This window comes from Cavia porcellus, unplaced genomic scaffold, assembly GCF_034190915.1.
Source record: "Cavia porcellus strain 051 isolate PalLab524CR breed Dunkin Hartley unplaced genomic scaffold, mCavPor4.1 scaffold_5, whole genome shotgun sequence".
Classification (NCBI taxonomy): domain Eukaryota; kingdom Metazoa; phylum Chordata; class Mammalia; order Rodentia; family Caviidae; genus Cavia; species Cavia porcellus.
This window is the reverse complement of record NW_026947488.1, coordinates 7,671,751-7,684,371: the sequence shown is the minus strand read 5'-3', so window position 1 is coordinate 7,684,371 and position 12,621 is coordinate 7,671,751. Positions and strand designations below refer to the sequence as shown.

The 12,621-nt window shown below is 44.5% G+C and overlaps 1 protein-coding gene across 1 annotated transcript; it reads right to left on the bottom strand.

Moving 5' to 3' along the window:
- Positions 1 to 217: 217 nt before the first annotated feature.
- On the bottom strand, positions 218 to 6,330 carry Cbln4 (cerebellin 4 precursor). The gene is made up of 3 exons (XM_003463650.5): positions 6,040 to 6,330; positions 3,066 to 3,182; positions 218 to 1,551 (listed from the first exon to the last, which is right to left on the bottom strand). The coding sequence occupies exons 1-3, from the start codon at positions 6,328 to 6,330 to the stop codon at positions 1,354 to 1,356; spliced, it is 606 nt and encodes a 201-aa protein (XP_003463698.1). The 3' UTR covers positions 218 to 1,353.
- Between the last annotated feature and the right edge of the window lie 6,291 nt (positions 6,331 to 12,621).

The window sequence follows — 12,621 nt, the reverse complement described above, 5'->3', positions numbered from 1 at the left end:
TGGATTGGGACAGATTAAACACTGTAAAGATTTCCTATACCAAGTCAGAGGACATTACCTGGAAATTCAAAAGGTTTTCTTAAACTCCAGAAAGTAAGAAACAAGAGGAAGGAAAGGAGGAAAGAAAGAAGAAAGGAAGGAATGGTAGGAGGGAGAGAGAGTAAGAGAAAATAACTCATTCAGGACACAGATTTCCAAAACTGAAAGCACAAAACAATTCAACTAACATATATTAATATTTATTCTATAACAGAGACATAAATAATTTTATGAATTCATATGATCTATACAAAAGACAAAATAAGATATTGCACTAAATTTAGATATGGGATATTTGGACTTAATATTAGTTAAACAGATAAATATATACAACTTAAAGAGTTAAGGCAAAACCAGATGATGCTTAAAACACAACAAAAGGCTTGAAAAATAGATATAATTAAAAACCAGGGTATCCCATCGGCAGTTAATAAAGTGATCACGTCTAAGGGAAAAAAAATCCCTTAGCTTTTTAATATAGTGGTCATTATCAATCATGTTAATTAAAGTTGAGCAATAAAGTATAAGCTTTTCTGGGGAGGAGAGAAGCTTTGCCAAGGTTTGGGGATGGAGCACTTAAAATTCGGGTAAGCAACTTTTTTCCTTGTCAGACTTATGATCTATTTTTCCTATTAGAAAATATAATTTGGAAAATATGACTCTTTCACATAGATAATTAAAATACAACTATGAAGTATTCTTCCTGCTCTCTCATTTTAGGGAAGTCGTGTCGGTAATCTCACAGTCAAGGTAAATTTCCAGACAAGCCATTCATTACCTTATTTATAGAGAAAACATAATGCCAGCCACTGAGAAACAATTCCCAGCTGCATTAAGAGAACAAAACAAACTAATTCCAAAGCAATAAAAACAAGTGTAACCAATATATTCACACAGTTCTTTGGCAGTGTCACACTAACCACTGATTGAAGTCAGAACTTCAGTTTTCTGATTCTCAGACTCATTTGCCAGGTTTTTAGGAAACAAATAAACCAAGTCCACATCTGCAACAAATTTAGTAATTCCAAGAAATTAAATCCAGAACAAACCTTGAGACAACTTTTGATTGTTACATTTAAGCATAGATAGGTATTATCTGCTTTGAGTTCCAATCCAAATACACCGAAATGTGCACATGAAAATAATCTGTAAAACTTCGTGTTGGTTCAGACAGGTCTAGAATCCTTAAAGAGAGTCCATATTCACCCATGAGAAACCAATAAAGGACATCAATCCAATGATGAAAACATGATCTTCCGATAACTCAGGGGTGGTTTTCCCCTCACCTGGATAAACCTCGCAGGAAATCAGATTCTATAGGGGGAACACCAGAAAGCCGGAGAATGTGGAATACTGCCAGCCTCCAACCAAGTTACCTTTCTCAAGTTTTAGGTAAACCTTATCCTCTTTGTCCAGGTAGAGCAGGACTCCATTCGTGGCAGCTTCACGTGTGACATCTTTGTCCCCAGCAAATGCAGATATTACTGGTTTTCCATTTAACATCAAGTTAACCTAGAAAAAAAAATAAAATCATTGAAAAGCTCCCTTTAAAGCTAAAGCCCATACTAGGCATCATAAATAATGTCTAAGAGGGTAGAGTCCTAGTAAAACATCCCTTTCCTTTTAAAAAATGTAGCTAGCCTGGGGGTGGGGGTCAAACTTAAGGCACTATCTGCTGAGTTGAGTTTTTTTCTTAGTTTTTCTTGTATTAATTTTCTTCAATGCCTACTATAAACATTAATATCTAGAGAGCAACCTAGTGATGTGAAAGCTGGTTTCCCTTCAGCATACAAACTAAGATAATACTTATGTATTCTTACACTCAACAACAACCCTTTGGTAATGAAGTGGGCTTCCCAGGGCCCACTGACCTGATAAACTCAGATACACACAGACTGTGCCAATACCCTTTCAGGTATTGCACCCATAACTGGCATAGCAAAGAAAATAATTTGAAATAAATGTGCATAAGTATATGCAGATTAATTTTTCACTGCTTTTTCTGGTCAGAGATTTGCATTAAAAATATTCACCAGTATTATTAGAGATCTTAATGATGAAAATTAGCAAAAGAATCAACTCAAAATTTTATTACCTTTTCTCTAAACTATAATTCCCATCACACTATGGCAAACATTACATATACGTGCAAATATTGGAGCTTGGAGAAATTTCTGACTGGAAACAAATTTGTTTACTAACACTCACTTGTTTTAGGTTAAAGGTAATATGAAATAAGTTAAATCTGAGATTGATCAACTTATCCACTCTAGGATGTGTAACAGTGGTAGAAAGGTGGGTAACCTACCATTCATGTGAACATACCATGTGCTATAAATACTAAGCATAAATTGTTATCCTAGGGTTCCATGGACACATATGAGCATTGTTTGGTATTAGTATATTTGGATGTTATAGGAAATAGCTTAGCTATTGCCTTTGAGTTACAAGTCAAGCTCATTATCATAGAAGGTGAAAAAAACAATGTACTGTTGAATACATAACTGCAATTGGTAAGAATCGACCACACTCAAAGAGCATAAGCAAACACACCCTTTCCAGAAGGTACAGTGGACAGATGTTCTTTCATATGTTTAATAGTTAAGTATATCTTATAATTTGAAATGATAGTAATTTTTATTTAATATGCACTTGTAAAACACTGCTAGTTTTATGATACTTTTTCTTTTTAAGCACAAGTAATTTTTGTACATGCATTAAATGAAATCCATATCATAGGAAGAGACTTATGTCAGGAAATTTCTATCAAACTATGTTTTTTTATATGTCTGGTTGTTGTACATGTAATAAGTGCAACTGTTTATTTTTTCCATGCTTTTGATCACACACCTTCATGGATGATAGAGAGAAGAAAACTGAGAATTAAATGTTTTCAAACAGACTATAAGGAGAACCATTTATTTTCATAATGAAAATGCATCTTGGAATAAACACTTAAGTATATAATCCATTAAACACAAGCACAGTTGTTCGGGAGCAGAGACACAGCAGGTCAAAGCACATACCTGGATTGTTTGACTCTGGTAGACTTTAATTACATGAAAACTGAAGCTGTAGATTCCTTTCCGCGGTGCTACAAACACAGATTCTAATGTGAAGAAATTGCCCACATTAACTAGGATCTACAAATAAGGACAATAAATAACAGTAAATCACGACAGCATTTTCTTCTGTAAGTAAAATAATTTTCCTTTTCCCTCTCCTCTTTCCTTCCTTCCTTCCTCAACAACTACCTGCAGAAACCATTCAGAATAAAACATCTAATTCTACTCCTTTCCTCTTAAATGACTTGGAAAGTGGATTTGTCTATGGAAAGATCCTTCCATCTTTTAAGCGGTATTGGAGAAGCAAAAATAACTGCTCTGTGTTCATGCCTCAATTTCCAGCAAGGCCCAGGGACTTTGGAAATATGTAGGTGGCATGTAGAGGCTCGTCAGACTCTCTTTGCCTGAGAATCAGATAAAAGGCACCAGCCATGAGTTTATATTCCCACTGTTCACAAGCCTTCCAAATGTCCAGACGTGACGTTGCCCAGCCAGCCAACCAACATCCGTGGCTCTCCACAGTCATCCCTGGTCACAGCACACCGAGGCCTGGATACCCTCTCCACTGTGTAACACGATCAGTGACACACAGCAGTCGGTGCACAGAGTGACATGAGACCTTGCCCTTCTCTGAACTGCCAGTGCTCCACTAAGATCCGAGACCATGGGTTTTATTTCTGTATCACCTAAACCTAATTGTAATATTTTGGCAGTGAGTTAGCCCTTGCTAGCTGCCAAAGGGTGAAGCATGACAGTGAAACAAGGAGCCTTTTAGTATCCTCTCAGTATTATGCATTATCCTCTTTCAATAACCTGCTGAGTATTTAAAGTTCAAGGATTGAAATTAGGAGCTGTTTCCAAGAAAGCACCATTGTGTTTGTATTCCAAGATGTTCATCTTATTTTCTCAGGTTATAAAATTAATTCTGGATTAAGTGACCTCTCAGGCTGAAATTTGCAACATCACATAGGCAAGTCCCTCCCTAAGAAACAGGGAGAGAGAAGAAGGGAGTGCTAAGCCAAGAGTTTCTTTCCCATCTTCTCAAGAAATAAATCTGTAAATGGTGTCCAGAAAATCAGATATCCCTATAAGAATATCTTTCCTTTACATCAGTGACGATCTGCTACTATCTCTTCAAACACTGGCTTCTTCTCAAACTTAATGCATTTTTACATCTCTCGTATAGTTTCCTAAAAGTATACTGCTACCTCTGACCATCTACCAGGTAGATGTAGCAGGCTCCACACTTGCCTTAAAATGCATGCATGTGTACAGTTTTGTCCAGATTCCACCTTCTTCCTGGTAGACATCAAATTCCTCTGACCTGATGATGGATAGTCTTTCAAAACCCAGGCACCAGCTGTGCAGTAATCCCCAAAAGGGCATTTGCAGAGGATTCTTTTTCAAGCACATTTAAAATAATCTAAGGTGGTTAGCAGGGACTTTCTGATTCAGATACAAGTGGCATAATTCATTAGCAATGGTGGAAACGGCTGATTAGTGTTGACTACACGTACAGCTAGATGTTGGCTCCACATTATAATTGGAACATCCAGGTATATCAAGATGTATAGCTAAAGCTGCTTTCTTGTCTCTGTGATGCATTGCTCCCAAACAGAAAAACAAACCCTTCTCCTCTTCTAATTGACAAGAAGGTCACTGAAAAGAACACCCCACATAGATGATAGGGCAGTGCCCAGTTTTCCAGCATTTAATTAAGACTTTGAACTACAAGCAAGTCCCCAACTTTATTTCCATCACTGTGGAAAATACTGCACCAAAATCCCAAAGGAGTTACTTAATTCATTTAAAATTATAGCTGTCCAATAGAAAACCACCAGAGAGACACGCTCTGCCTTTGATCAGCTGCAGAGCTCATCACTTAAGGAAACTAAGAAAGGAACAGGAATGTCACCCCACTCCCCCTCTGATCCATCCTGCAGTACTGCTTGACCTGAGCCCCTGCACCTGGCTCTTTGCCCACAGCTGTGAACTGTGGCTTTAGAATTGAAAAGACTCCAAGTACAGCGAGGGTTGGAATTAAAACTCTAAAGTCAGTTTTCTTCTCTAGGACGATTTCCTAAGCTAAGCTCATGTCCTGGGGTTTCTCATCATGGCAAACTGCAGAGCTCAGAGTCGCTAAATAGCAACCACAGCTTTCATCAGTCCCGCCTGCCCCATCCCCTACCTTCCAGCTCCAAGTCTGTGGCTGGGAGCAATTTGCAATTCTCTGAAAGGATGGGGCCCAAGAAGGGGAAACCAGTTCCTCGGGGCTTTCCTGGGGGAGCTCTGCGGAGCTACCCAATGCTTTTCCTTTCTGTCAAGCAACTTTTATCTGAGTGCTGCAGACTGGCTTTCTGCAGCAGCCGGCCCACACGGAATGCATTTGGGGACCCTGGCCTTGGAACCCGGAGATGAAATTTGTCCTCTCCATCCTCTGAGGCCACCTACTGGATCTCTGCACTGAGCCTGAACCCCCAGAGCTCTCTTTGGAGTCTCCACCTGGAGAGACACATCCAACATTTATCCTGCATTTTTTGAGGGTACCACATGAACAGCCTCGCCACACCTGTAGAGGACTCTAATCCAGGGGCCCAAGCTCTGGCCAAGAGATCCACGGTGTCCAGGACCCAGACTCCCTTCCGTTTCTGCTGACCTGTTGCTGCTAAACTTGTCCTGAGCCCTCGCTGCCCGTGTCTGCGCTCCCAAGTCTCTCCACCGCTAAGCAGGCAGCCTCTGTCAGAGACCAGCAGGGAATGGAGCCCGGGTTGGGAGCGGGGAATCAGAAGTTTTGACTCTGATGTATCTGGGGAACCCTGTGCCTAAATGATCCCTCGCATCCCAATCAGACAAGCTTAACCTGAGCAGGGAGCCCCGGTCTGAGACGCCCGGAGACCGCCCACCCCCTGGTACCCTGAATTCCCCCGAGTCTGACCTGATCGAAGTAAATGATACGCGTCTTGTTGCTCATCTCCGATGGCTCGTGGTTGGTGCTCCTCACCGCCGAAAAGGCCACCTTGGAGTTGGCCGCCCGGACCGATATTCCCAGAGGGGAAGAAGAGGAGCCCTTGGAGTCCGTCGCCGGATTCGAGTCGCACACCACTAGACATTTGCCCTCCAGGACGATGGGCTCCGTGTCGTTCTGCGCCCAGACGGGCAGCCCGGGCAGCGTGAGAAGCAGCAGAACGGCCAGCACCGCGGACAGCGCCCGGCGCGTGGAGCCCATGGTGAGCGGTGTGGGCAGCCGCAACCCGCTGGGGCTGGGGCCTGTGCTCGCCGGCGGCGTGGCCTCCTACCCCGGGGTCCCGGAGCGCAGAAGATGCCAGTGGCTGCTAGATCGACAGCGCTGCAGGAGCAGCCGCGGCGGCGGCGGAGGCGACACGCACACTTCCACCAATTCCGTGGGTCAAAGTCTCGCCTGGAGCTCTCTCGCTGGCTCTGTCGCCTTTGTCCTTTAAGGCGCTCATGCAGAACCCTTGCCCCGCACAGGTCCCTTTCAACAAGCAGCCCTGCCTGGGGCTCCTGCAGCCACCTTGTTCCTAGACATCTAAAAGTCGCCAAAACCTCACAATCGCGCCTCAAAGGGAAAAAGGAAAATCAAATCTCGCCCCCAACCCAAGCACCCCCGGGTGAACCACGGAGTAGCGAGGACAGGGGACTCTCGCAGGAGCCGCGAGGCTGCCGGGCGCCGAGCGGCGCGGTGTTGGTCCTGCGCGAGCGAGGCTTGCACTGGGGCGTATTACACAGGCACAAGGCGCTTCCCGGGCCGGGGAGACGCTAGGCTGCGTTCATGGCCAGGGAGCCCGCGATATTCCTTCCTCCGCTCGGTCTAAAATTCGCCAAAGCCAGTTGTCACTCCAGCGTAGGTGGGCAGCGGTTTGCTGAGTTCCCCGGACGGAAAGCGCCGATTCGCGGGATCAGTTCCAGGGCGCCTTGCCGGGTGGCTGGGCTCCCCGGGTCTTCTCCTTCCCCAGTCCGCGCGCACAACTTTGTCTCTGCTCGCGCCACCGGGAGAGCGCGAAGCGGGCACACGCGCGCTATTTATAGGAGCGCGGCGCCCAGCTGGGGTTGGCTCTGCTCAACCCCACAACTCTGGGGAAAGAGGGCGAGGGCGTCCGGTGACCCCAGCAAGCAGATCCTCTCTGACGCTGGACGCACCCCGGAGTGAGCGGGGTGCAAAGCACGGCTGGTGGGCAAGGTCCGAGGCCACTCAGCCCCCCATGAGCGCGCAGCGCAGAGAGCGGGTGCCCAGAGAAAGACTCCTGCAGCCCAGCGCCAGTCCCGGCCCCGCGCCCGCTCGCCCCTCCCCGGTCTAGGCCAGCGGAGCGGCTGCAGGCGCCCTGGCTCTCCGGACTTTGCGGCCAAGCGTTCCAGGAGCCGAGCGCGGCGCTGCCAGCCCGGCTGCTGCGGAGCTGGGTGAGCCGCGGCAGACCTGCGCGCGCACTGCCTGGAACCGGGGATCGGCTGCCGCTGTCCCCACCGTGCCTGGCCAAGAGCCAGCCTTAAAAATCCCTGGGGCCTGACTCGCTCAGGAAAGCCTCGGGGCAGACCAGGCCCCTCAGGGGCGGCCGGGAGGAGGTGCTGGATTCCTTCCTTCTGCTCAGGGAAGATGCACCTCCGAAGCCGCAGGGGTGCGCCTTCCCACTCCAAGCCAATCCACCCCGAGCAAGGCCAGAAAAACAGGGGAACTCAATTCAGCCAGGATGAGTCTCCAGAAAAACCATGCCCACCTAAAACACAAAAATAAGGAGAAGAGCGCAGCACGGGAGAACACAGCCTCTTTCTCTCCCTTTGATGTGCCACCCCACTACCACCTTGGCCTCTGATCTCCAGGTGTTGACTTCCTTTTCCGAGGCCACCACGCGAAGCCAAGGGGAGGCTCGCCTCTGCGATGGGGTGCACACACTTGGAGAGGTCCCCGACGCTCTCTGAGAGGGCAGCGCTCCACTAAGATCTCTGACTTCCTGTGGGTTCTGTGGTGTGTGGGGTCACGGCCCTTCCTACCAATTTCCTTCTTGACTCCCAGGTGCCGTAGGGCAGACACCACAGCTTTGATCAAAACAGCAGCCTCCTGGACAGCACTGGCCATTTGGAACTCCCCAAAGTGTGTTGACTACTTAGTGGTGCAAGAAGGATTGCTGAGCAATGTCCTTGAGGCTGGTGGGTCTGCACTCTTTCCTGAGAGAAGAGCATCCACCTTGGCATTGAATTCAGCCCTCTCCACAGCTCTAGCTGGATCTGTCTCTAGTCCCCTTAAGATCTTACAGTGGCCTAGGTGTCTAACCATAAGTACCCTATTGCATTTCTTGTTTCAATAGGAGACTTTCCACTGGTTGGTAATTCCCCATCTCCCTCTTCCCAATAATAATTTAACTGAAGGTTCAGTCATAGAGCCATGGGGGCCTCTAGATTCCCCCACCCCACCCCGGGCCAGTGTCAATTCTGGATGGCAGGTGCTAGACTACACTCTGTTATTACGTTGAATGTCACTAATCTAAGCAGTAAGCAAATTGGTGAACTGGTTGGAGCCTTTTGAATATTTTCAAATAGTATGTAATTTATCAGCCATTCATCTTGTAGCAAAAACTAGTATAAATGAGTCTCAGTAAAATTTAAAATCAAAGCCTCCTGAATACTTTCAGATGAAGGTCTCTGTTCCGTGTTTTCTGTTAGTCAAGGTGGTCTGATAATGCAACCTGACATTTTCTGTTGTCTCCTGCTATGAGAAGCTTTTGGATGTTGTGAGTCACACGGTCATCAATTTTCTCACCACAGTCAACTGAACAGGGATGGTCTCCAGGATATTTGATAACAGAACCCAATGGCTTGAGCAACCTGGCTTCGCTGCCTGCGTTGGGGCTGCCAGATCCTCTCTCTTTCTGGCATCTGAATGAAATACCAAGTTGCTCCCAAAGCAGCAGGTGCTACAGAAATGAGGTCTGTCATCTTCCAAGCTGGGGTAGCCTTGTAGGAGGCACCTGGATGTGGGGGATGAGGTGTCACTTTGTAGGCCCAACCCCCTCTAACCTGCAATTTACAATAGCCGCCCTGGTATGCGAGAAGGAGGTAGAACGGGAATGCCTGTTCTCAGTGAGCCCTCACCCTCTGGAATCCATACTGTGAGCTGGCTTTGTTTTGCAGAAGTCTTGAGGAAGTGGCTGGCCACCCTTTGTGACACTAACAGCAGACAAATTAACAACATTCTTGAGCTAATGAATTTCTTCCTGGGCTAGAGAAGTTGTGAGAACTGGTTGTGATTATTTACTTCACTTAGATAGTTTTAGAATAAACATTGTAGTCTGTCACGTTGTAGCTTGCCACAAAGAATGCCTTTTCACTACTTAATTATCTGGGCTCTGTGAATTGATCGGGTTTACTATATATGAATCCTAAAATAAAGATTGTGCGTACAGTGCAGTGCAGTGCAGTGTAACGCGGTGCAGACAGCAAAGGTGTCTCTCCTGTCTTTCTTTTCCAAGCGCTGTACCCCCCGTGTCCCGACAAGGCGTGCGTGTTTACCTTGCCCGGAGTTCAGAGTGCTCTAGACACTCACGACAAGTGGCGCCCGAATTCAGGGACTCCGAAGGTCGCTTAGGAAGGTAAGTATAATTTTATTACGGGGAAATGGGACAATCTGCTTCCTCTCCTTTCTTAAAAATTCTTAAACATTTATTATCTATATATGGCATATCGCTCAGGTCAGCTGACTTGGATAGGTGTATTGATACAATTAAAGAATATAATCCTTGGTTTCCAGATGAAGGAACTTTGGATGTAGAAGTATGGAGGAAGGCAAGGGTTAGTATAGAAAGGGCTATGCAACAGGAGGAAAAGATTCCTTTACGTTTTTGGGCTATTTGGTCGGTTGTGTACTCTTTATTAAAAGCTATGGAAGATGAACATATTATAGAAAATCTTCAACTAGAAATTAAGCCAGTTATTCAGGAATTGCCCCTCACAGAGGAGGAGCAGAATGTAGTTCAAAATGACGCTATCGCTTTAAGTAGTGAAAAGGCGTCCAAACTAAAAGTAAAATCCACTACAGCCGACTCAGCTTTAGCTGCCGCAGCAATATCAAATTATGACAATCGCCCAATTTTACAGGCTATACAACATTTAACACAAGAGGTGAAACAACTCTCCGTTAAGCAAAACCCGCCTATAGTTCCCTCTGCACCTCCTCCATCTAACCCTAATTGGAGTAAAGCCAAGCTAGCTTTGGCTGATTTACCAAAATTAGGGGATTCTGATGAGGAAAAGCCTGCCTTTGCTTTCCCTGTAATCAGACCTCAGCCAATAGATGGAGAGGCAGTTCCCCCTAGATGGGAAGCATTTAATATGGATGATTTAGCAAAATTAAAAAAGGCTGTAACCCTTTATGGCCCTCAGGCTCATTACACTAGAGAATTAATAACATCGGTAGCAGATCACTATGGTAATCTTGCTCCTTATGATTGGAAAGCCTTGGCCAAAATTCTTTTAAAGGAGCCAGAATATTTACAGTGGCACATGTGGTTTATGGAAGGTTGTGCGGAAAAGGCAAGACAAAATGCTGACGATCGAGATCCGAATATTAGACTCCTTTCTTATCCCATGCTCTCTGGTACAGGTTTCTTTGATACTGTTGAGCATCAGGCAGGAGCTCCAAGAGAGATTCATGCTCAATTAAAAGATATTGCTTTAAAAGCTTGGGATAAAATACGGCCTAAAGGATCAGAATATGGATCTTGGGCTAAAGTTCTGCAAGGAGCCAATGAACCGTATGTTGAGTTCGTTGCAAGACTTCAAAATGTTATAGAAAAAACAGTAGTGGGACAAGACTTACAAGAGCATCTCTTAAAAATGTTAGCTTTTGAAAATGCTAATGATGAATGCAAAAGGGCTTTAATTCCAATAAAAGATACTGGAACGATTGACAATTTTATAAAACAATGTAAAGATTTAAATTCAGAATCTAGGAAAATGCAACTGTTTGCTGAGACCATGGCAACCACGTGGACTAATTGGCAATCTAAAAAGGAACAGTCTTTAAAATGTTTTAATTGTGGTCAGATAGGACATGTAAAGAGGGCCTGTCCAAAACTTGTAGGCAATGATCAAAAAAAGAGATCTAGAGCTCCTGGCTTATGTCCAAAATGCAAGAAGGGAAATCATTGGGCTCGTGAATGCAGGAGTAAACAAGTTAATTCAGCTGAACAAAAGGGAAACGGGAGAACGGGCCCTACCCCGGGCCCCGGACAAATCAATGGGGTAAATCTACCGTATTCTCCCTACAGCCAGCCACCCAACACAGTGCCGCAGTGGACATACCAGCCTTAAAAGATGTAGAATTAAGAGGAGGACAATCTCCCGTGAGAATTCCTACAGGAATTTTTGGTCCTCTGCCTGCGGGAACTTTTGGCTTGCTCACGGGTAGATCTAGTTTAAATCAAAAAGGCATTACTGTTCACTTAGGAATTATAGATGCAGACTATACTGGAGAAATTCAAATTCTGATGTCCTCACTTACAGATTATAAATTATTAAAGGGAGAACGTATAGCTCAACTCATTTTACTGCCTTATATCCCAATAGGATCCTCTGTTGTTCAGCGAACAGGAGGGTTCGGCAGCACTAACCCTATTAATGTAATGTGGACAGCTAAATTATCTCAACAACAACCTCTTATTAATATTTTTATTGAGCATAAGAAAATTCAGGCTCTTATAGATACAGGCTCGGATATTACTATTGTTAAACCTACTGATTGGCCTTCTCATATTACTTATACTATTATTCCATGTAATATAAAAGGAGTAAGTAAAACTCCAGTAAATACAATTGGACAAGCCACAATGCATATACATATAAAAAATGAAGAGGGTCAAGTTGCTGTTATTAAACCTTATATCTTAGAGGTACCAGTTTCTATTTTAGGAAGAGATGTATTAGAACAATGGGGAGCTTATATACATTTTTAATATTTTGCATGTTTCTACAGCCTAGGGAAATGAATCCTTTAAAGCTTAATTGGAAAAATGATGACCCAATTTGGATAGATCAGTGGCCTATGACTACTCAAAAGTTACAGGCAGCGCAGGAATTGATTGATCAACAGCTTTTTCTACATCACATAGAACCATCCACATCTCCTTGGAATTCTCCAATATTTGTGATAAAAAAGAAATCAGGCAAGTGGAGACTTTTAACGGACTTACGTGCTGTAAATTCATCCTTAATTCAAATGGGAGCCCTTCAGCCCGGCATTCCTTTACCCTCAGCGCTCCCTGCTGGTTGGTTTGTATATGTTATAGATTTACAAGATTGTTTTTTTAACATCCCATTACATCCAGAAGATAGAAAACGGTTTGCTTTTTCAATTCCTCAAACAAATTATCAAAGACCTTATCAAAGATATCAATGGAGGACTTTACCCCAAGGAATGAAAAATTCCCCAACTATATGTCAAATTTATGTTGATGCAGCATTAAAACCAGTGCGTGCACGATGGCCTCAGGTTTATACGGCTCATTTCATG

Coding starts and splice junctions, on each gene's coding strand:
- Cbln4 (XM_003463650.5), bottom strand. CDS start 6,330: ATGGGCTCCACGCGCCGGGCGCTGTCCGCGGTGCTGGCCGTTCTGCTG. Junction 3,183..6,039: donor GTATCATTTACTTCGATCAG/GTCAGACTCGGG, acceptor CCTTATTTGTAG/ATCCTAGTTAATGTGGGCAA. Junction 1,552..3,065: donor ACCAGAGTCAAACAATCCAG/GTATGTGCTTTG, acceptor TTTTTTTTCTAG/GTTAACTTGATGTTAAATGG.